The sequence below is a fragment of the Oncorhynchus mykiss genome, chromosome 5, assembly GCF_013265735.2.
Source record: "Oncorhynchus mykiss isolate Arlee chromosome 5, USDA_OmykA_1.1, whole genome shotgun sequence".
Lineage (NCBI taxonomy): Eukaryota > Metazoa > Chordata > Actinopteri > Salmoniformes > Salmonidae > Oncorhynchus > Oncorhynchus mykiss.
The window spans coordinates 96,660,169-96,683,663 of record NC_048569.1 but is presented as its reverse complement, the minus strand read 5'-3'; the positions used below and the strand labels follow the sequence as shown (position 1 = coordinate 96,683,663).

Here is a 23,495-nt window from a genome sequence, read left to right as displayed (position 1 = left end):
TCTGTCTGCTAGGAAGGAGACTGGATCCAAACTAGATACTGTCTGTCTGCTAGGAAGGAGACTGGACCCAAACTAGATTAAGTCTGTCTGCTAGGAAGGAGACTGGATCCAAACGAGATACTGTCTGTCTGCTAGGAAGGAGACTGGATCCAAACTAGATACTGTCTGTCTGCTAGGAAGGAGACTGGACCCAAACTAGATGCTGTCTGTCTGCTAGGAAGGAGACTGGATCCAAACGAGATACTGTCTGTCTGCTAGGAAGGAGACTGGACCCAAACTAGATACTGTCTGTCTGCTAGGAAGGAGACTGGATCCAAACGAGATACTGTCTGTCTGCTAGGAAGGAGACTGGACCCAAACTAGATACTGTCTGTCTGCTAGAAAGGAGACTGGATCCAAACTAGATACTGTCTGTCTGCTAGGAAGGAGACTGGATCCAAACTAGATACTGTCTGTCTGCTAGGAAGGAGATTGGATCCAAACTAGATACTGTCTGTCTGCTAGGAAGGAGACTGGACCCAAACTAGATACTGTCTGTCTGCTAGAAAGGAGACTGGATCCAAACTAGATACTGTCTGTCTGCTAGGAAGGAGATTGGATCCAAACTAGATACTGTCTGTCTGCTAGGAAGGAGCCTGGTTCCAAACTAGACCATGTCTGTCTGCTAGGAAGGAGACTGGATCCAAACTAGACCATGTCTGTCTGCTAGGAAGGAGACTGGACCCAAACTAGATACTGTCTGTCTGCTAGAAAGGAGACTGGATCCAAGCTAGATACTGTCTGTCTGCTAGGAAGGAGACTGGTTCCAAACTAGACCATGTCTGTCTGCTAGGAAGGAGACTGGATCCAAACTAGACCATGTCTGTCTGCTAGGAAGGAGACTGGATCCAAACTAGACCATGTCTGTCTGCTAGGAAGGAGACTGGATCCAAACTAGATACTGTCTGTCTGCTAGAAAGGAGACTGGATCCAAACTAGATACTGTCTGTCTGCTAGGAAGGAGACTGGATCCAAACTAGATACTGTCTGTCTGCTAGGAAGGAGACTGGATCCAAACTAGATACTGTCTGTCTGCTAGGGAGGAGACTGGATCCAAAGTGAATCTGCTCTTGTTTTACTGTCGTTTACCTCATGATTTCGACTGTTACGTTCAACGGCATCATGAACTTTACCAAGTACCAGGACAGTTTTGCCCAAAAACAATAAAAGTGACTCCAAAATGACTCTACACATGATTTACCATTCATTTCTATTGGGCCCATAATAATCTGAAACAACCAAAACAAACAGCAAATGCATCAAACAAGTTTGCAGAGTCACAAGCTTGATGTAGTCACCGCATGCTATGAATATGGGACCAAATACTAAACTTTGGACTACTTAATTTATAATAATCTTTAAGGGTGTCCATCATTTTGACCCCTACCTTTTTGAGAAGCAAAATCTCTTTCTCTGAGCGATTGTATTAGTATAAAACAATATAATTTCCCTAATTTTTCGATCATACAATATAGCTCAGTATTGGAATAACGTATTATGTACAGTCATTATTTCTCATCTTTATCAAGGGGGTCAATCATTTAAGACCCCACTGAATCTTAACCACATCTGTCTCTCTCTCCCTCTCCATCCTTCTCTCTCCCTCCCTCCCTCTCTCCCTCCCTCTCTCTCCCTCCCTCCCTCTCCATCCTTCTCTCTCCATCCTTCTCTCTCCCTCCCTCTTATCCTTCTCTCTCCCTCCTCTCTCCCTCCCTCTCATCCTTCTCTCTCTCTCCCTCCCTCCCTCCCTCCCTCCCTCTCTATCCTTCTCTCTCTCCCTCCCTCTCCATCCTTCTCTCTCCATCCTTCTCTCTCCCTCCATCTCATCCTACTCCCTCTCCCTCCCTCTCCCTTCTTCTCTCTCTCCCTCCCTCTCCATCCTTCTCTCTCTCCCTCCCTCTCCATCCTTCTCTCTCTCCCTCCCTCTCCACCTTCTCTCCCCCTTCTCTCCATCCTTCTCTCTCTCTCTCTCTCACTCCCTCCCTCTCCATCCTTCTCACTCTCTCCCTTCCTCTCCCTCCCTCTCCCTCCCTCCCTCTCCATCCTTCTCTCTCATTCCCTCTCCTTCTCTCTCTCCCTCCCTCCTTCTCTCTCTCTCCATCCTTCTCTCTCTCCCTCCCTCTCCATCCTTCTCTCTCTCTCCCTCCCCCTCCCTCTCCATCCTTCTCTCTCTCCCTCCCTCTCCCTCTCCATCCTTCTCTCTCCCTCCCCCTCCCTCTCCATCCTTCTCACTCCCTCTCTCTCCCTCTCCATCCTTCTCTCTCTACCTCCCCCTCCCTCTCCACCCTACTCTCTCCCTCCCTCTCCCTCTCCATCCTTCTCACTCCCTCCCTCTCCCTCTCCATCCTTCTCTCTCTCCCTCCCTCTCCCCCTCCATCCTTCTCTCTCTCCCTCCCTCTCCCCCTCCATCCTTCTCTCTCTCCCTCCCTCTCCCTCTCCATCCTTCTCTCTCTCCCTCCCTCTCCATCCTTCTCTCTCTCTCTCTCCCTCCCCCTCACTCTCCATCCTTCTCTCTCCCTCCCTCTCCCTCTCCATCCTTCTCTCTCTCTCTCCCTCCCCCTCCCTCTCCATCCTTCTCACTCCCTCCCTCTCCCTCTCCATCCTTCTCTCTCTCTCCCTCCCTCTCCCTCTCCATCCTTCTCACTCCCTCCCTCTCCCTCTCCATCCTTCTCACTCCCTCTCCCTCTCCATCCTTCTCTCTCTCCCTCCCTCTCCCTCTCCATCCTTCTCTCTCTCTCTCTCCCCCTCCCTCTCCATCCTTCTCACTCCCTCCCTCTCCCTCTCCATCCTTCTCTCTCTCTCTCTCTCCCTCCCCCTCCCTCTCCATCCTTCTCACTCCCTCCCTCTCCCTCTCCATCCTTCTCTCTCTCTCTCTCTCTCTCCCTCCCCCTCCCTCTCCATCCTTCTCACTCCCTCCCTCTCCCTCTCCATCCTTCTCTCTCTCTCTCTCACTCCCTCCCTCTCCCTCTCCATCCTTCTCACTCTCTCCCTTCCTCTCCCTCCCTCTCCCTCCCTCCCTCTCCATCCTTCTCTCTCATTCCCTCTCCTTCTCTCTCTCCCTCCCTCCTTCTCTCTCTCTCCATCCTTCTCTCTCTCCCTCCCTCTCCATCCTTCTCTCTCTCTCTCCCTCCCCCTCCCTCTCCATCCTTCTCTCTCTCCCTCCCTCTCCCTCTCCATCCTTCTCTCTCCCTCCCCCTCCCTCTCCATCCTTCTCACTCCCTCTCTCTCCCTCTCCATCCTTCTCTCTCTACCTCCCCTCCCTCTCCACCCTACTCTCTCCCTCCCTCTCCCTCTCCATCCTTCTCACTCCCTCCCTCTCCCTCTCCATCCTTCTCTCTCTCCCTCCCTCTCCCCCTCCATCCTTCTCTCTCTCCCTCCCTCTCCCCCTCCATCCTTCTCTCTCTCCCTCCCTCTCCCTCTCCATCCTTCTCTCTCTCCCTCCCTCTCCATCCTTCTCTCTCTCTCTCTCCCTCCCCCTCACTCTCCATCCTTCTCTCTCCCTCCCTCTCCCTCTCCATCCTTCTCTCTCTCTCTCCCTCCCCCTCCCTCTCCATCCTTCTCACTCCCTCCCTCTCCCTCTCCATCCTTCTCTCTCTCTCCCTCCCTCTCCCTCTCCATCCTTCTCACTCCCTCCCTCTCCCTCTCCATCCTTCTCACTCCCTCTCCCTCTCCATCCTTCTCTCTCTCCCTCCCTCTCCCTCTCCATCCTTCTCTCTCTCTCTCTCCCCCTCCCTCTCCCTCCCTCTCCCTCTCCATCCTTCTCTCTCTCTCTCTCTCCCTCCCCCTCCCTCTCCATCCTTCTCACTCCCTCCCTCTCCCTCTCCATCCTTCTCTCTCTCTCTCTCTCTCCCTCCCCCTCCCTCTCCATCCTTCTCACTCCCTCCCTCTCCCTCTCCATCCTTCTCTCTCTCTCTCTCTCTCCCTCCCCCTCCCTCTCCATCCTTCTCACTCCCTCCCTCTCCCTCTCCATCCTTCTCTCTCTCTCTCTCACTCCCTCCCTCTCCCTCTCCATCCTTCTCACTCCCTCCCTCTCCCTCTCCATCCTTCTCTCTCTCTCTCTCTCTCTCCCTCCCCCTCCCTCTCCATCCTTCTCACTCCCTCCCTCTCCATCTCCATCAAGCATTTTGCTACATTCCCAATAACATCTGTTAAACACGTGTATGTGACCAATAAAATTTGATCTGATTTTGATTTGATCTCTTTCTCTCCCTCCCTCTCCATTTCTCTCCAACCCCCCTCCCCTCCCGCTGTCTCTCTCTCTGAAAACAAACCTCTTGACTTCTCCACACACCCAATGAACCTACATGAAGAGATGAAACAAGTCTCATAAAATTATGTGTGGAGTAGTGGAGCCTTTAGGGACAAACTGAGCCAAGATAAGCCAGGGATAAGTTGGTCATCAGTCTATCTATTCATAATAACCCTTCATTGGGATCATATATTTGATACTAGACCACATTTTCCAGTGCACTTCACTATGCAAATTACCAAATGACTTAGTCATCGTCTGGAGGTAGAGAGAGAGAGAGAGAGAGAGAGAGAGAGAGAGAAAGAGAAAGAGAAAGAGAGAGAATACAGTGGCAGAGAGACTGCAGCTACACAAGTTCTCCCACCGACAGACACTGGCAACCTGGGTGTGTCTCAGCCATACACAGAATAATTAATTAATTCACTTATCTCTTTTAAACCACAGCACTCGCGTTTGAGACAATATCATCGCATAAACACCACCCATTTGAGATAGCAATTGTAGCCTACATATCGGTGACAAGCTACAAATATATTAGCGTTATAAAACGTGAATTGTTGTGACACTGGACTGCAAAAATAAATCATACTGTTTTGCCCCTGTTGTGCGTAAAGTATAATCAAACAAAAAATAGGCCTAACAATTAAAGCCATAGACGGACATAATAAACACTTTATACTGGGGTTGTCGTCGGAACTACTTTCAACAGATAAAACATAAGAAAAACTTGCTTGACATTTTCCCATAGAATATGTAGTATATGTTGTTACTAAGAGAAACATGTACAGGAAGCCTAGAGATCAAGAGATCATTTAAACTTAACGTATAACAGTGAACACCAAGCAGGTGCATACAGTCAGCTTAATGTCATCCCCAACCGGAACAGAACTTCTCCCGACGATTCTGAATGACTTACCGCTTTGCTCCCCCAGAAAGACCAGTTTGAATTTCCTTAAAGGGTTCCCAAAGTCACTACCCACAGACATGTTTTTGGGGGAGAATTTGTAAAAGAGCAGGAGAATGAAACGCTTGTTCCCCAGTGGTCCGGGGGTTGTGGTACTGATGATGGATGTGAAACTGAAAAGCGACGCCTCAACCCGTTCAATCTGCTCTCTCCGCGATGGAAGCGCTACTGACTGGATCGCCTCCTGTCCGCTTCAACGGCAATCTGCGCATGCGCGGTTTGCTCGCTCCTCGCTCTGTTTGTCTGCCGCCCCCTCCCTTCCTGCTCTGGCACATGACGTCATGCGAAACGGAAGTAAAGGGAAGCTTTCCACTTTTTTTTATTTTATTTAAACTCTTGTGCGCTACATTATAGATTAGTTAGACCATAAGGCAAACTCAGCTTCAAACCTCATCCTTTACCTCTGGCTCCCTCTCTAGTACTTGAGTAACCCATGATGATTACTTACACACAGACACACAGACAGACACACAGACACACAGACAGACAATCCCTTTTTCCCCCATTCTTAACTTTTCCAACACAATATAACAATTAGACAATATAAACAAACATTTTTATTATTTACAGAAGTTACAAGTATTTATTTCTGCATATAAGGAACGCAAACTAAGATTATCCAAAACTAATCATATTGTATTGGCATTTTATTTCAACAAGTAAACAATTATTTAAACAGTGCAATTGATATTTGATGCATAGCATATTATTGTGATTAAAGCTGATGAGATATTGATCATATAAAATTACTATTCTGTGTAAAAAAAAATATGTTTTTAAACATCTCAAACAAAAACTCAAAGTCTCTATAATGTCACTCACCAAAATGCCTCTGTGTTAAAGACAAACTTAAATATTAAGCTAGCTTTAACTTTGTTGTCTACTGCAACTAGAAACCTGAATGAACAACATCCCTGGGATAACAGCAAGTGTACAGTTTTCAATGTGCACCCAAAGACTACGTTTCGTCCTTCAAAATGATCTAAAATCAACACCTTTCACTGCCACTGACCCCCTTCACCATGTAGGGTTACTGACCCCCTTCCCCATGTAGGGATCCTGACCCCCTTCCCCATGTAGGGATCCTGACCCCCTTCCCCATGTAGGGATCCTGACCCCTTTCCCCATGTAGGGATCCTGACCCCCTTCCCCATGTAGGGATCCTGACCCCCTTCCCCATGTAGGGATACTGACCCCCTTCCCCATGTAGGGATACTGACCCCCTTCCCCATGTAGGGATACTGACCCCCTTCCCCATGTAGGGATCCTGACCCCCTTCCCCATGTAGGGATACTGACCCCCTTCCCCATGTAGGGATACTGACCCCCTTCCCCATGTAGGGATACTGACCCCCTTCCCCATGTAGGGATACTGACCCCCTTCCCCATGTAGGGATACTGACCCCCCTTCCCCATGTAGGGATACTGACCCCCTTCCCCATGTAGGGATACTGACCCCCCTTCCCCATGTAGGGATACTGACCCCCTTCCCCATGTGGGGATATTGAACCCCATTCCCCGTGTAGGGATACTGACCCCCTTCCCCATGTAGGGATACTGACCCCCTTCCCCATGTAGGGATACTGACCCCCCTTCCCCATGTAGGGATACTGACCCCCTTCCCTGTGTGGGGATATTGAACCCCCTTCCCCGTGTAGGGATACTGACCCCCTTCCCCATGTGGGGATATTGAACCACCTTGCGCGTGTGGGGATATTGAACCACCTTCCCCATGTAGGGATACTGACCCCCTTCCCCATGTAGGGATCCTGACCCCCTTCCCCATGTAGGGATACTGACCCCCTTCCCCATGTAGGGATACTGACCCCCTTCCCCATGTAGGGATACTGACCCCCTTCCCCATGTAGGGATACTGACCCCCCTTCCCCATGTAGGGATACTGACCCCCGTTTGGGGATATTGAACCCCCTTCCCCGTGTGGGGATTGTGTAGGATAGTCGAAGGTGAGCTATAGTGTCCTGTATGAGGGTTATAGTATCCTTACCAGAGCTGGAGTGTCCTTCAGTGCTGAGGTTACTAACAGGAGGATCAGCTGGGTTAGAGAACAGTGCTGAGGTTACTAACAGGAGGATCAGCTGGGTTTGAGAACAGTGCTGAGGTTACTAACAGGATGATCAGCTGGGTTAGAGAACAGTGCTGAGGTTACTAACAGGAGGATCAGCTGGGTTTGAGAACAGTGCTGAGGTTACTAACAGGAGGATCAGCTGGGTTAGAGAACAGTGCTGAGGTTACTAACAGGAGGATCAGCTGGGTTAGAGAACAGTGCTGAGGTTACTAACAGGAGGATCAGCTGGGTTTGAGAACAGTGCTGAGGTTACTAACAGGAGGATCAGCTGGGTTTGAGAACAGTGCTGAGGTTACTAACAGGAAGATCAGCTGGGTTTGAGAACAGTGCTGAGGTTACTAACAGGAGGATCAGCTGGGTTAGAGAACAGTGCTGAGGTTACTAACAGGAGGATCAGCTGGGTTAGAGAACAGTGCTGAGGTTACTAACAGGAGGATCAGCTGGGTTTGAGAACAGTGCTGATGTTACTAACAGGAGGATCAGCTGGGTTAGAGAACAGTGCTGAGGTTACTAACAGGAGGATCAGCTGGGTTAGAGAACAGTGCTGAGGTTACTAACAGGAGGATCAGCAGGGTTAGAGAACAGCACTGAGGTTACTAACAGGAGGATCAGCTGGGTTTGAGAACAGCGCTGAGGTTACTAACAGGAGGATCAGCTGGGTTTGAGAACAGTGCTGAGGTTACTAACAGGAGGATCAGCTGGGTTAGAGAACAGTGCTGAGGTTACTAACAGGAGGATCAGCTGGGTTAGAGAACAGTGCTGAGGTTACTAACAGGAGGATCAGCTGGGTTAGAGAACAGTGCTGAGGTTACTAACAGGAGGATCAGCTGGGTTAGAGAACAGTGCTGAGGTTACTAACAGGAGGATCAGCTGGGTTTGAGAACAGTGCTGAGGTTACTAACAGGAGGATCAGCTGGGTTAGAGAACAGTGCTGAGGTTACTAACAGGAGGATCAGCTGGGTTAGAGAACAGTGCTGAGGTTACTAACAGGAGGATCAGCTGGGTTTGAGAACAGTGCTGAGGTTACTAACAGGAGGATAAGCTGGGTTAGAGAACAGTGCTGAGGTTACTAACAGGAGGATCAGCTGGGTTAGAGAACAGTGCTGAGGTTACTAACAGGAGGATCAGCTGGGCTAGAGAACAGTGCTGAGGTTACTAACAGGAGGATCAGCTGGGTTAGAGAACAGTGCTGAGGTTACTAACAGGAGGATCAGCTGGGTTTGAGAACAGTGCTGAGGTTACTAACAGGAGGATCAGCTGGGTTAGAGAACAGTGCTGAGGTTACTAACAGGAGGATCAGCTGGGTTAGAGAACAGTGCTGAGGTTACTAACAGGAGGATCAGCTGGGTTAGAGAACAGTGCTGAGGTTACTAACAGGAGGATCAGCTGGGTTTGAGAATACTTTAAGCAGACCGTTGAAACATTCTACGGTTGAAAGGCATACTGGACTTTGCCCACTGGCAGTTGATAGGTGAGTCACTTCTCTCATTTGAGACAGGTTAGGTGGATCAGGTGGGTAAAGGAGAGCACATTCAGACAGAACACCACAGCAGACTGTTGAAAGGAACAGTAGTGGACCTGAGACTACTCTTTAAAGTGAGACGAGAGAGAGGACGGAGTAGGGAGCCAGGAGGTCAGTCGTATCCCAGATCAGAGTGGTCCATCAGGCCTCTTCTCCAGGCTGTACTCCCTGGTCCTCAGGACCTTCCAGCCCACCACCCCAAGCAGGAAGATCCCCATCACCTTGAAGCCCACCTGCAGGCCCAGGTACCTGCAGAGATACAATAAGGCAGGAGGGTTAGAGCTAGTTTATAGCATGACTGTAAATATCACATTCCCACCTGCAGGCCCAGGTACCTGCAGGGAAATCCATCAACCAATCCAGTCAACCAATCCAGTCAACCAACCAATCAATCAACCAATCAGTCAATCAGTCAACCAATCCAGTCAAACAACCAATCACCAATCAATCAACCAATCAGTCAACCAATCCAGTCAACCAACCAATCAATCAACCAATCAGTCAATCAGTCAACCAATCCAGTCAACCAACCAATCACCAATCAATCAACCAATCAGTCAACCAATCCAGTCAACCAACCAATCCAGTCAACCAACCAATCACCAATCAATCAACCAATCCGGTCAACCAACCAATCAACAATCAATCAACCAATCAATCAACCAATCCAGTCAACCAACCAATCACCAATCAATCAACCAATCAATCAACCAATCCAGTCAACCAACCAATCACCAATCAATCAACCAATCAATCAACCAACCAATCACCAATCAATCAACCAATACATTAATGAATGAATAATTCTCACTTGTATAAATGAGGCATGACAATAGTTGCATTCTTACCTGTTCCTCAGGATGTTATTGTCATAGTAACCACAGCCCAGCCGGTTGCCACAGGCTTGTTTCCACCAAATACAGGAGCTGTCGATGACAATACCGAACAGGGCTGGGGCTGGTAACCAGGCTAGAATAGAGGAGGATCACACAATACATAACATTATATACAGGAGCTGAGGATGGCCATGCTGAATAGGGCTGGTAACCAGGCTAGAATAGAGGAGGATCACACAATACATAACATTATATACAGGAGCTGTCGATGGTCATGCCGAACAGGGCTGGGGCTGGTAACCAGGCTAGAATAGAGGAGGATCACACAATACATAACATTATATACAGGAGCTGAGGATGGCCATGCGGAATAGGGCTGGTAACCAGGCTATTATAATACAATTAACATTAACAATTAACAATTAAACATTAACACTGTTCATAGAAAATAACGGCATTTCAATATAGTTGTAATCCACTAGAGGGCACTGTAACACTGCATTGACGGATGATAAGGCAGGGTCATATCCTAGAAGGCGGGTCATATCCTAGAAGACGGGTCATATCCTAGAAGACGGGTCATATCCTAGAAACGGGTCATATCCTGGAAGATGGGTCATATCCTGGAAGACGGGTCATATCCTAGAAGATGGGTCATATCCTAGAAGACGGGTCATATCCTAGAAGACGGGTCATATCCTAGAAACGGGTCATATCCTGGAAGACGGGTCATATCCTGGAAGACGGGTCATATCCTAGAAGATGGGTCTCCTTAAAGACGGATCATATCCTAGAAGATGGGTCATATCCTGGAAGATGTGTCATATCCTTAAAGACGGGTCATATCCGAGAAGATGGGTCATATCCTGGAAGACGGGTCATATCCTAGAAGATGGGTCATATCCTGGAAGACGGGTCATATCCTAGAAGATGGGTCATATCCTGGAAGACGGATCATATCCTAGAAGACGGGTCATATCCTAGAAGACGGGTCATATCCTAGAAGACGGGTCATATCATAGAAGACGGGTCATATCCTGGAAGACGGGTCATATCCTAGAAGACGGGTCATATCCTAGAAGACGGGTCATATCCTGGAAACGGGTCATATCCTAGAAGACGGGTCATATCCTAGAAGACGGGTCATATCCTAGAAGACGGGTCATATCCTAGAAACGGGTCATATCCTGGAAGACGGGTCATATCCTGGAAGACGGGTCATATCCTAGAAGATGGGTCTCCTTAAAGACGGATCATATCCTAGAAGATGGGTCATATCCTGGAAGATGTGTCATATCCTTAAAGACGGGTCATATCCGAGAAGATGGGTCATATCCTGGAAGACGGGTCATATCCTAGAAGATGGGTCATATCCTGGAAGACGGGTCATATCCTAGAAGACGGGTCATATCCTGGAAGACGGATCATATCCTAGAAGACGGGTCATATCCTAGAAGACAGGTCATATCCTAGAAGACGGGTCATATCCTAGAAGACGGGTCATATCCTAGAAGACGGGTCATATCCTGGAAGACGGGTCATATCCTAGAAGACGGGTCATATCCTAGAAGACGGGTTATATCCTGGAAACGGGTCATATCCTAGAAGACGGGTCATATCCTAGAAGACGGGTCATATCCTAGAAGACGGGTCATATCCTGGAAGACGGGTCATATCTTAGAAGACGGGTCATATCCTAGAAGACGGGTCATATCCTAGAAGACGGGTCATATCCTGGAAGACGGGTCATATCCTAGAAGACGGGTCATATCCTAGAAGACGCGTCATATCCTGGAAGACGGGTCATATCCTGGAAGACGGGTCATATCCTAGAAGACGGGTCATATCCTAGAAGACGGGTCATATCCTGGAAGACGGGTCATATCCTAGAAGACGGGTCATATCCTAGAAGACGGGTCATATCCTGGAAACGGGTCATATCCTAGAAGACGGGTCATATCCTAGAAGACGGGTCATATCCTAGAAGACGGGTCATATCCTGGAAGACGGGTCATATCTTAGAAGACGGGTCATATCCTAGAAGACGCGTCATATCCTGGAAGACGGGTCATATCCTGGAAGACGGGTCATATCCTAGAAGACGGGTCATATCCTAGAAGACGGGTCATATCCTGGAAGACGGGTCATATCCTAGAAGACGGGTCATATCCTAGAAGACGGGTCATATCCTGGAAACGGGTCATATCCTAGAAGACGGGTCATATCCTAGAAGACGGGTCATATCCTAGAAGACGGGTCATATCCTGGAAGACGGGTCATATCTTAGAAGACGGGTCATATCCTAGAAGACGGGTCATATCCTGGAAGACGGGTCATATCCTAGAAGACGGGTCATATCCTAGAAGACGGGTCATATCCTAGAAGACGGGTCATATCCTGGAAGACGGGTCATATCCTAGAAGACGGGTCATATCCTAGAAGACGCATCATAACCTGGAAGACGGGTCATATCCTAGAAGACGGGTCATATCCTAGAAGACGGGTCATATCCTGGAAACGGGTCATATCCTAGAAACGGGTCATATCCTGGAGCGGTGGATTTGATTTATCATTGTATTCCATTGTGTGTTGCTTTAGGAACATCTGTCTATGTGAAGAAGATAAAAGAGTATACTTACCAAGCACTCTCATGAGCAAAAACTGGACTCCTATGGCAAAGGATTTATCTTCATGGGGAACAGTTCTGAAACAATTCAAGCAAAGTAATGAATTATAATGAACAATTAAACGAAATGACACTTTATCCAGCCATTATTTAGCTGAGGACCATCATATAGATGGGGTTGTGTGTTAGAGAGGGAGGACCATCATATAGATGGGGTTGTGTGTTAGGGAGGGAGGACCATCATATAGATGGGGTTGTGTGTTAGGGAGGTTACCTGAGGACCATCATATAGATGGGGTTGTGTGTTAGGGAGGTTACCTGAGGACCATCATATAGATGGGGTTGTGTGTTAGGGAGGTTACCTGAGGACCATCATATAGATGGGGTTGTGTGTTAGAGAGGTTACCTGAGGACCATCATATAGATGGGGTTGTGTGTTAGAGAGGGAGGACCATCATATAGATGGGGTTGTGTGTTAGGGAGGGAGGACCATCATATAGATGGGGTTGTGTGTTAGAGAGGTTACCTGAGGACCATCATATAGATGGGGTTGTGTGTTAGAGAGGGAGGACCATCATATAGATGGGGTTGTGTGTTAGAGAGGGAGGACCATCATATAGATGGGGTTGTGTGTTAGAGAGGGAGGACCATCATATAGATGGGGTTGTGTGTAAGAGAGGGAGGAATATCATATATATGGGGTTGTGTGTTAGAGAGGGAGGACCATAATATAGATGGGGTTGTGTGTTAGAGAGGGAGGACCATCATATAGATGGGGTTGTGTGTTAGAGAGGTTACCTGAGGACCATCATATAGATGGGGTTGTGTGTTAGAGAGAGAGGACCATCATATAGATGGGGTTGTGTGTTAGAGAGGGAGGACCATCATATAGATGGGGTTGTGTGTTAGAGAGGGAGGACCATCATATAGATGGGGTTGTGTGTTAGAGAGGGAGGACCATCATATAGATGGGGTTGTGTGTTAGAGAGGTTACCTGAGGACCATCATATAGATGGGGTTGTGTGTTAGAGAGGGAGGACCATCATATAGATGGGGTTGTGTGTTAGGGAGGTTACCTGAGGACCATCATATAGATGGGGTTGTGTGTTAGGGAGGGAGGACCATCATATAGATGGGGTTGTGTGTTAGAGAGGTTACCTGAGGACCATCATATAGATGGGGTTGTGTGTTAGAGAGGGAGGACCATCATATAGATGGGGTTGTGTGTTAGAGAGGGAGGACCATCATATTCACTACCGGTCAAAAGATTGGACACACCGAGGGTTTTTCTTTATTTTTACTATTTTCTACATTGTAGAATAATAGTGAAGACATCAAAACTATGAATTAACACATATTGAATCATGTTAAACAAATAAAAAATATATTTCATCATATAGACGGGGTTGTGTGTTAGAGAGGGAGGAATATCATATAGATGGGGTTGTGTGTTAGAGAGGTTACCTGAGGACCATCATATAGATGGGGTTGTGTGTTAGAGAGGGAGGACCATCATATAGATGGGGTTGTGTGTTAGAGAGGTTACCTGAGGACCATCATATAGATGGGGTTGTGTGTAAGAGAGGGAGGAATATCATATATATGGGGTTGTGTGTTAGAGAGGGAGGACCATCATATAGATGGGGTTGTGTGTTAGAGAGGGAGGACCATCATATATATGGGGTTGTGTGTTAGAGAGGGAGGACCATCATATAGATGGGGTTGTGTGTTAGGGAGGGAGGACCATCATATAGATGGGGTTGTGTGTTAGAGAGGGAGGACCATCATATAGATGGGGTTGTGTGTTAGAGAGGTTACCTGAGGACCATCATATAGATGGGGTTGTGTGTTAGAGAGGTTACCTGAGGACCATCATATATATGGGGTTGTGTGTTAGAGAGGGAGGACCATCATATAGATGGGGTTGTGTGTTAGGGAGGGAGGACCATCATATAGATGGGGTTGTGTGTTAGAGAGGGAGGACCATCATATAGATGGGGTTGTGTGTTAGGGAGGTTACCTGAGGACCATCATATAGATGGGGTTGTGTGTAACGGAGGTTACCTGAGGACCATCATATAGATGGGGTTGTGTGTTAGGGAGGGAGGACCATCATATAGATGGGGTTGTGTGTTAGAGAGGTTACCTGAGGACCATCATATAGATGGGGTTGTGTGTTAGAGAGGGAGGACCATCATATAGATGGGGTTGTGTGTTAGGGAGGGAGGACCATCATATAGATGGGGTTGTGTGTTAGAGAGGGAGGACCATCATATAGATGGGGTTGTGTGTTAGGGAGGGAGGACCATCATATAGATGGGGTTGTGTGTTAGAGAGGGAGGACCATCATATAGATGGGGTTGTGTGTTAGAGAGGGAGGACCATCATATAGATGGGGTTGTGTGTTAGAGAGGGAGGACCATCATATAGATGGGGTTGTGTGTTAGAGAGATTACCTGAGGACCATCATATAGATGGGGTTGTGTGTTAGAGAGGTTACCTGAGGACCATCATATAGATGGGGTTGTGTGTTAGGGAGGGAGGACCATCATATAGATGGGGTTATGTGTTAGGGAGGGAGGACCATCATATAGATGGGGTTGTGTGTTAGAGAGGTTACCTGAGGACCATCATATAGATGGGGTTGTGTGTTAGAGAGGTTACCTGAGGACCATCATATAGATGGGGTTGTGTGTTAGGGAGGGAGGACCATCATATAGATGGGGTTGTGTGTCAGGGAGGTTACCTGAGGACCATCATATAGATGGGGTTGTGTGTTAGAGAGGGAGGACCATCATATAGATGGGGTTGTGTGTTAGGGAGGTTACCTGAGGACCATCATATAGATGGGGTTGTGTGTAACGGAGGTTACCTGAGGACCATCATATAGATGGGGTTGTGTGTTAGGGAGGGAGGACCATCATATAGATGGGGTTGTGTGTTAGAGAGGTTACCTGAGGACCATCATATAGATGGGATTGTGTGTTAGAGAGGTTACCTGAGAACCATCATATAGATGGGGTTGTGTGTCAGGGAGGCGATCAACCCAGCCAGAGAGATGAGGAACATGACAGGAAGCAGGAAGTGAGGACATTGGTTGGGGCAAGGACCGGGGCGGGCAGTACCCCCACCACCACCCTGGCTGTAAGCTATACAGATACAGTCTGTGTACTTCTACACCAGAAGAAGAAGAACACAGAAGACACCATTGTCAATATATAAAGATAGACAACATATACAAGTATGCCATACATTTCTCAGATTCAAGAAGCAAAATGTACAAAATGACTTGTTTTCATTAAGACAACGGCTAAATTGTGAACGATCGATAACCTATACTGATTTGAAAGTACTGTAATTACAGATAACTCTTGGTCTGAATTGAAGTCTAACTAATTCAACTAGTCACCATAATGGCCATGCATTGATTATTATATACACCAAGTCGAGTCAATATAACTATTAGCATTGCCACAGTCCTCCTGCTTGTGGATTACACTACTACTGCAACATCTACAAGTGGTTTAACTCCACTTAAAACACTTCCTGTGTCCCAGGGCCGATTACAGATGGATTGGACTGGCCCATTGATTGTTAACCATCCATATCGTGTCCCTGTACTGTAGGTAGAGACTGTAGCACACAGTCAGACACATAGCGCTATGTCTGGCTGGCTGCCTTTGCTGACCAATACACTCTCCTAAACTGGGTTTAATCCATTTAAACGGTTGAAGATTTAGACCGTACAGATGTAGGATCTTAATTTGACCAGTTTCTTACAGTAGGAGAATACCAGGACATGGCGGTAACAGGAAAATGTGAATTATTTTGTGGATTATAATTTATGGACATTTTTGTAACGGGTTTAATGCGTTTTTTTTGTTATTAAGGCAAATCAAGTCTGACATCTTTTAAGGGGAAACTTTCGAAGCTTTTACAAACCTTGAAGACGCTACAATCAGGCTTTTATAAACCTTGAAGACGCTACAATCAGGCTTTTATAAACCTTGAAGACGCTACAATCAGGCTTTTATAAACCTTGAAGACGCTACAATCAGGCTTTAATAAACCTTGAAGACGCTACAATCAGGCTTTTATAAACCTTGAAGACGCTACAATCGGGCTTTTATAAACCTTGAAGACGCTACAATCGGGCTTTTATAAACCTTGAAGACGCTACAATCGGGCTTTTATAAACCTTGAAGACGCTACAATCAGGCTTTTATAAACCTTGAAGACGCTACAATCAGGCTTTTATAAACCTTGAAGACGCTACAATCAGGCTTTTATAAACCTTGAAGACGCTACAATCAGGCTTTTATAAACCTTGAAGACGCTACAATCAGGCTTTTATAAACCTTGAAGACGCTACAATCAGGCTTTTATAAACCTTGAAGACGCTACAATCAGGCTTTTATAAACCTTGAAGACGCTACAATCAGGCTTTTATAAACCTTGAAGACGCTACAATCGGGCTTTTATAAACCTTGATGACGCTACAATCAGGCTTTTATAAACCTTGAAGACGCTACAATCAGGCTTTTATAAACCTTGAAGACGCTACAATCAGGCTTTTATAAACCTTGAAGACGCTACAATCAGGCTTTTATAAACCGATGACGCTACAATCAGGCTTTTATAAACCTTGAAGACGCTACAATCGGGCTTTTATAAACCTTGAAGACGCTACAATCAGCGGAGGAAACCTACTCCAGTAGAAGTGAAGATACCTTGATAGAAAATGACTCAAGTGAAAGTCACCCAGTAAAATAATACTTGAGTAAAAGTCCAAAAAGTTTTTGGTTTTTAACATACTTAAGTATCAAACGTAAATGTATAAATAATTTAAAATTCCGCATATTAAGCAGTAAAGACGGCACCATTTCTTGTTTTCTTAATTTACGGCTAGCCAGGGGGCACACTTCAACAGTCAGACATCATTTACAAACAAAGTATGTGTTTAGTGAGTCCGCCTAGATCAGAGGCAGTAGAGATGACCAGGGATGTTCTCTTGATACGAGTGTGTGAATTAGACCTTATTCCTGTCCTGCTAAACATTCAAAATGTAACGAGTACTTTTGGGTGTCAGGGGAAAATGTACGGAGTAAAAAAGTACATTATTTTCTTTAGGAATGTAGTGAAGTTAAAGTTGTCAAAAATATAAATAGTAATGTAAAGTACAGTTACCCCCCAAAAAATGACTTAAGTAGTACTCTACACGACTGACTACACGTTTGCATTTCCTGCTGTACAGGACATTTACTGGATGATCAAATTAAGACCCTACATCTTTAACATTACCATTTGTTCAGTCATGCCACACTACTTCCCTAACTTCATTCTGACGTGTCTTTTATGCAAATCAAAGCAGATAAATGTGCACTCATCAGAAGCCTGAGATTAAATGGCCACCTACCAGAACCCTGAATTTGTTCTTGGGGTCTTTGGTGTACTCCTTGCAGCCTGCGTGGCAGGGAGACAGGTACTCAGTGTTGTCTGATCCACACACTGGGTTAAAGGAGTCATCAGGACAGGAGCAGTTGGAATAACAGGTGGCCAGAAACCTGTAGGGGGGGGGGGGGAGAAGATGTTTAGAGAATGGTTTAGTGTGTCACAATAGAGTTATACCCGATATCCGCATTATTGTGCTGAGCTGGCTCAGATATTGTCTTTTCATATGGACCTTTCCAGCACAGTTCCAGGAACTGTGGTGAATATCTAAGCAGGCCAGATGAGTACAAGGCTAGCTAGGCTTGGTTCAGCTCGGCTCAGCTCAATAGTGTGAAAAGGGCTCTGGGTGAGTTAAGTTCATCAGTAGAGCTCTGGGTGAGTTAAGTTCATCAGTAGAGCTCTGGGTGGAGTTAAGTTAATCAGTAGAGCTCTGGGTGGAGTTAAGTTCATCAGTAGAGCTCTGGGTGAGTTAAGTTCATCAGTAGAGCTCTGGGTGAGTTAAGTTCATCAGTAGAGCTCTGGGTGAGTTAAGTTCATCAGTAGAGCTCTGGGTGAGTTAAGTTCATCAGTAGAGCTCTGGGTGAGTTAAGTTCATCAGTAGAGCTCTGGGTGAGTTAAGTTCATCAGTAGAGCTCTGGGTGAGTTAAATTCATCAGTAGAGCTCTGGGTGAGTTAAGTTTATCAGTAGCGCTCTGGGTGGAGTTAAGTTCATCAGTAGAGCTCTGGGTGAGTTAAGTTCACCAGTAGAGCTCTGGGTGAGTTAAGTTCATCAGTAGAGCTCTGGGTGAGTTAAGTTCATCAGTAGAGCTCTGGGTGAGTTAAGTTCATCAGTAGAGCTCTGGGTGGAGTTAAGTTCATCAGTAGAGCTCTGGGTGAGTTAAGTTCATCAGTAGAGCTCTGGGTGAGTTAAGTTCATCAGTAGAGCTCTGGGTGAGTTAAGTTCATCAGTAGAGCTCTGGGTGAGTTAAGTTCATCAGTAGAGCTCTGAGTGAGTTAAGTTCATCAGTAGAGCTCTGGGTGGAGTTAAGTTCATCAGTAGAGCTCTGGGTGGAGTTAAGTTCATCAGTAGAGCTCTGGGTGAGTTAAGTTTATCAGTAGAGCTCTGGGTGAGTTAAGTTCATCAGTAGAGCTCTGGGTGGAATTAAGTTAATCAGTAGAGCTCTGGGTGAGTTAAGTTCATCAGTAGAGCTCTGGGTGAGTTAAGTTCATCAGTAGAGCTCTGGGTGAGTTAAGTTCATCAGTAGAGCTCTGGGTGAGTTAAGTTCATCAGTAGAGCTCTGGGTGAGTTAAATTCATCAGTAGAGCTCTGGGTGAGTTACGTTCATCAGTAGAGCTCTGGGTGAGTTAAGTTCATCAGTAGAGCTCTGGGTGAGTTAAGTTCATCAGTAGAGCTCAGTGCCAAACCACATAACAGAAGACAACCGAGATATGGGGTTATGGGGTAAAGACCAGGGTTCCTGTTAATGTTATCTGTTGTTCATTAGCCTCTGTTTGGTGTTGTACTGTAGTAACAACATCTCTAGTTGTTTGGGTTCACCAGTGGCACAGCTCCAAACAGTAGCCTTGTCTTAGTGTCCACAAGTGGCTAGTTAATTAACGGTGTCTTCTGTGTAATATCAAGAGGTAAGCTAAATTAAGTTAATTGTCCTCAAGACCGGACAATAATGTAACTGATGGGGCTTGTGCAAGTGTTTCACCAAACTCTTTTTTTTTGTACAAATAATTAAAATGCTTCTGTCTTCTAGTCCTCATGACCGCTCTAGAACTCCATGTATTTAAACACCTTCAAAACATCAACTGTCAAAACTACAGAGACAGTAACACAGCCTCCCCAAAATGACAAACTACAAACAACATACACATCAACAACAGCCCAATCAGCCAGCACAGGGCCCAATCAACCAGAGTTACATGGCCCAATCAACCAGAGTTACATGGCCCAAACAGCCAGGACAGGGCCCAATCAACCAGTGCTACATGGCCCAATCAACCAGGACACGGCCCAATCAACCAGGACACGGCCCAATCAACCAGGACACGGCCCAATCAACCAGTGCTACATGGCCCAATCAACCAGGACATGGCCCAATCCACCAGGACATGGCCCAATCAACCAGGACACGGGCCAATCAACCAGGACACGGCCCAATCAACCAGTGCTACATGGCCCAATCAACCAGGACACGGCCCAAACCACCAGGACATGGCCCAATCCACCAGGACATGGCCCAATCAACCAGGACACAGCCCAATCAACCAGTGCTACATGGCCCAATCAACCAGGACACGGCCCAATCAACCAGTGCTACATGGCCCAATCAATCAGGACACGGCCCAATCCACCAGGACATGGCCCAATCAACCAGGACACGGCCCAATCAACCAGGACACGGCCCAATCAACCAGGACACGGCCCAATCAACCAGGACACGGCCCAATCAACCAGGACACGGCCCAATCAACCAGGACATGGCCCAATCAACCAGGACACAGCCCAATCCACCAGGACACAGCCCAATCAACCAGTGCTACATGGCCCAATCGGTCAGTGCTACATGATCCAAACAACCAGGACAAGGCCCTCCAAATATGTAACTGTTTGGCAAAGATGCAGATCCCTTCTCTGACTCACCCATTGGGTGTGTAGTTGACCTCCGCCACCCTCTGTGTGGGGCAGCCCATGAAGAAGAGAGGGATGATGAGGAGGACAGAGATGGTGAGCATGGCGACAGAAAAACGAGGGATGGTCTTCAGAGAGAGACCGGTCCTCTTCATGATGACTCCGCCCACCAGCATCCCCACGGCAACGGACGGAAGGTTCACCGCACCTGAGGGAGAAGACAAGATTTTTGAGAGCAGAATAGATTTAAAAACGTTCTCCACAGTATGTATCTGTATACTTGTCTCTTTGTATCTGTATCGATCTCTACATACAGAACTACAAAGACAGAGATAGTCTGAAAGAGTGCATAGCGAGCTGATTTGTCTTCACTGAAAGACACGATCAACTTAATTGTCTCAGGCATACAAACGCTAGCCTGGTTGCCAGTCTATGATTAGCTATTACATTGTACAAGACACAGAGTACAAGGAGTGGAATGTTACAGAGACTGATACCGGCGGCAGGGTAGCCTAGTTAGAGCGTTGGACTAGTAACCGGAAGGTTGCAAGTTCAAATCCCCGAGCTGACAAGGTACAAAATCTGTCATTCTGCCCGTGAACAGGCAGTTAAACCACTGTTCCTAGGCCGTCATTGAAAATAAGAATTTGTTCTTAACTGACTTGTTTAGGTGAAAAAAAAAACAAAAAAAAAAACACTGAATATACCCAGATCAGAGCTGATAACGTGTGGCCAGACAGCATTTGCCCCAATACTTTTCAATCCGTTATGGTGCCGCCGTACCATTTTCCAAAAGCAGCAGCACCAAACGCGTTTACCAGACATTTATTAGTTCACGTCATAGAAAAAAAAAACAGAGAAATAAAATTGCAATTGATAAGAAGTCTCTTACTGAACAAGTTGACGTTTACGTACCTCCGCCAATTTCAGCCCCGTTGTTTTGGTCTAGTGAATACAACCTGGGATTTCACACGTTTCTTTTTGTCATTGGCCTACACACAATACCCCAGCAATTCAAAGTGTACAGTGCCTTGCTAAAGTTTCCATCCCCCTTGGCGTTTTTCAATGGATTTTTATTTGGATTTCATGTAATGGACATACACAAAATAGTCCCAGTTGGTGAAGTGAAATGTAAAAACAAACAAATAAAACCTGAAAAGTGGTGAGTGCATATGTACCCCCTTTGCTATGAAGCCCCTAAATAAGATCTGGTGCAACCAATTGCCTTCAGAAGTCACATAATTAGTTAAATAAAGTCCACCTGTGTGCTAAGTGTCACGTGATCTCAGTATATATACACCTGTTCTGAAAAGCCCCAGAGTTTCCAACACCACTAAGCAAGGGGCACCAGTAAGCAAGCGGCACCATGAAGACCAAGGAGCTCTCCAAACAGGTCAGGGACAAAGTTGTGGGGAAGTACAGATCAGGGTTGGGTTATAAAAAAATATCAGAAACTTTGAACATCCCACGGAGCACCATTAAATCCATTTTTAAAAAATGGAAAGAATATGGCACCACAACAAACCTGTCAAGAGAGGGTCACCCACCAAAACTCACAGACCAGGCAAGGAGGGCATTAATCAGAGAGGCAACAACGAGACCAAAGATAACCCTGAAGGAGCTGCAAAGCTCCACAGCGGAGATTGGAGTATCTGTCCATAGGACCACTTTAAGCTGTACACTCCACAGAGCTGGGCTTTACAGAAGAGTGGACAGAAAAAAGCCATTGCTTAAAGAAAAAAACAAGAAAACACGTTTGGTGTTCACTAAATGGCATGTGGGAGACTCCCCAAACATATGGAAGAAGGTACTCTGGTCAGATGAGACTAAAATGTAGCTTTTTGGCCATCAAGGAAAACACTATGTCTGGCGCAAACCCAACACCTCTCATCACCCCGAGAAAACCATCCCCACAGTGAAGCATGGTGGTGACAGCATCATGCTGTTTTTCATCGGCAGGGACTGGGAAACTGGTCAGAATTGAAGGAATGATGGATGGCGCTAAATACAGGGATATTTTTTAGGGAAATCTGTTTCAGTCTTCCAGCAGGACAATGACCCTAAGCATACTGCTAAAGCAACACTCGAGTGGTTTAAGAGGAAACATTTAAATGACTTGGAATGGCCTAGTCAAAGCCCAGACCTCAATCCAATTGAGAATCTGTGGTATGCCTTAAAGATTGCTGTACACCAGCAGGAACCCATCCAACTTGAAGGAGCTGGAACAGTTTTGCCTTGAAGAATGGGCAAACATCCCAATGACTAGATGTGCCAAGCTTATAGAGACATACCCCAAGAGACTTGCAGCTGTAATTGCTGCAAAAGCAGTCTCTAGAAAGTATTGATTTGGGGGGAGGAATATTTATGCACGCTCAAGCTTTCTGTTTTCTTGTCTTATTTCTTGTTTGTTTCACAATTGTTTCAAACTTCAAAGTGGGAGGTATGTTATGTAAATCAAATTATACAACCCCAACCCCCCAAAAAAAATCTATTATAATTACAGTTTTTAAGGCAACATAATAGGAAAAATGCCAAGGGGGTGAATACTTTCATGTTTTCAAAATGAAAATGAAAAGTTGAAACGTCTTGAGTCAATAAGTATTCATCCCCTTTGTTATGGCAATCCTAAATCATTTCAGGAGTAAAAATGGACTCACTCTGTAAGCAATAAACATGATTTTTTTTGAACGACTACCTCATCTCTGCACACATACAATTATCTGTAAGGTCCCTCAGTCGAGCAGTAACTTTCAAACACAGCTGTGACTCAACAAAATGTGGAATACGTCATGGGGTATGAATACTTTCTGAAGGCACTGTATGTGTTAATAAAAGCAGTTTAGCCGTCCTCTAAAACTAGCTAGATTGATCCAATCTACAGCTAGCTCACAAAACTACTAACGTTAGCTTTAGTAGCGTAGCTAGATAGCTAGCTGGCTAACATTAGCTGGCCAGACTGATGCAATCATGTAGCCAGCAGCTAACGTTAATAACGTAGACTCAACTGAATAAATGTGTTTGGCACAGGATAAAGAGTATGACATGATCTGTTGCTTCTACCGAAGGCATACTGTTCCTGGAAAGGTTAGTCAGTCAGTTTGTT

The 23,495-nt window shown here is 46.2% G+C and overlaps 2 protein-coding genes across 5 annotated transcripts in view; both read right to left on the bottom strand.

The window, feature by feature from the left end:
- LOC118964702 (ras-related protein Rab-6B) overlaps nucleotides 1-5,492 on the bottom strand; it is a 146,605-nt gene extending 141,113 nt beyond the window's left edge. Inside the window, exon 1 of one of the 2 annotated variants that reach the window (XM_036978937.1) lies at nucleotides 5,205-5,492. In XM_036978937.1, the coding sequence (XP_036834832.1) occupies nucleotides 5,205-5,274 (70 nt within the window). In that variant the 5' untranslated portion in view covers nucleotides 5,275-5,492. The remainder of the gene's footprint in view (nucleotides 1-5,204) is intronic. The other variant, XM_036978938.1, reaches the window with a different exon arrangement.
- A 1,782-nt stretch (nucleotides 5,493-7,274) lies between these two features.
- LOC110524858 (solute carrier organic anion transporter family member 2A1) overlaps nucleotides 7,275-23,495 on the bottom strand; it is a 50,117-nt gene continuing 33,896 nt past the window's right edge. Inside the window, exons 9-14 of one of the 3 annotated variants that reach the window (XM_036978934.1) lie at nucleotides 20,405-20,600; nucleotides 17,738-17,885; nucleotides 15,320-15,495; nucleotides 12,335-12,399; nucleotides 9,708-9,828; nucleotides 7,275-9,108 (exon numbers count right to left, since the gene is read on the bottom strand). In XM_036978934.1, coding sequence (XP_036834829.1) covers nucleotides 8,988-9,108; nucleotides 9,708-9,828; nucleotides 12,335-12,399; nucleotides 15,320-15,495; nucleotides 17,738-17,885; nucleotides 20,405-20,600 — 827 coding nt within the window. In that variant the 3' untranslated portion in view covers nucleotides 7,275-8,987. The other 2 variants (XM_036978935.1, XM_036978936.1) reach the window with 2 other exon arrangements.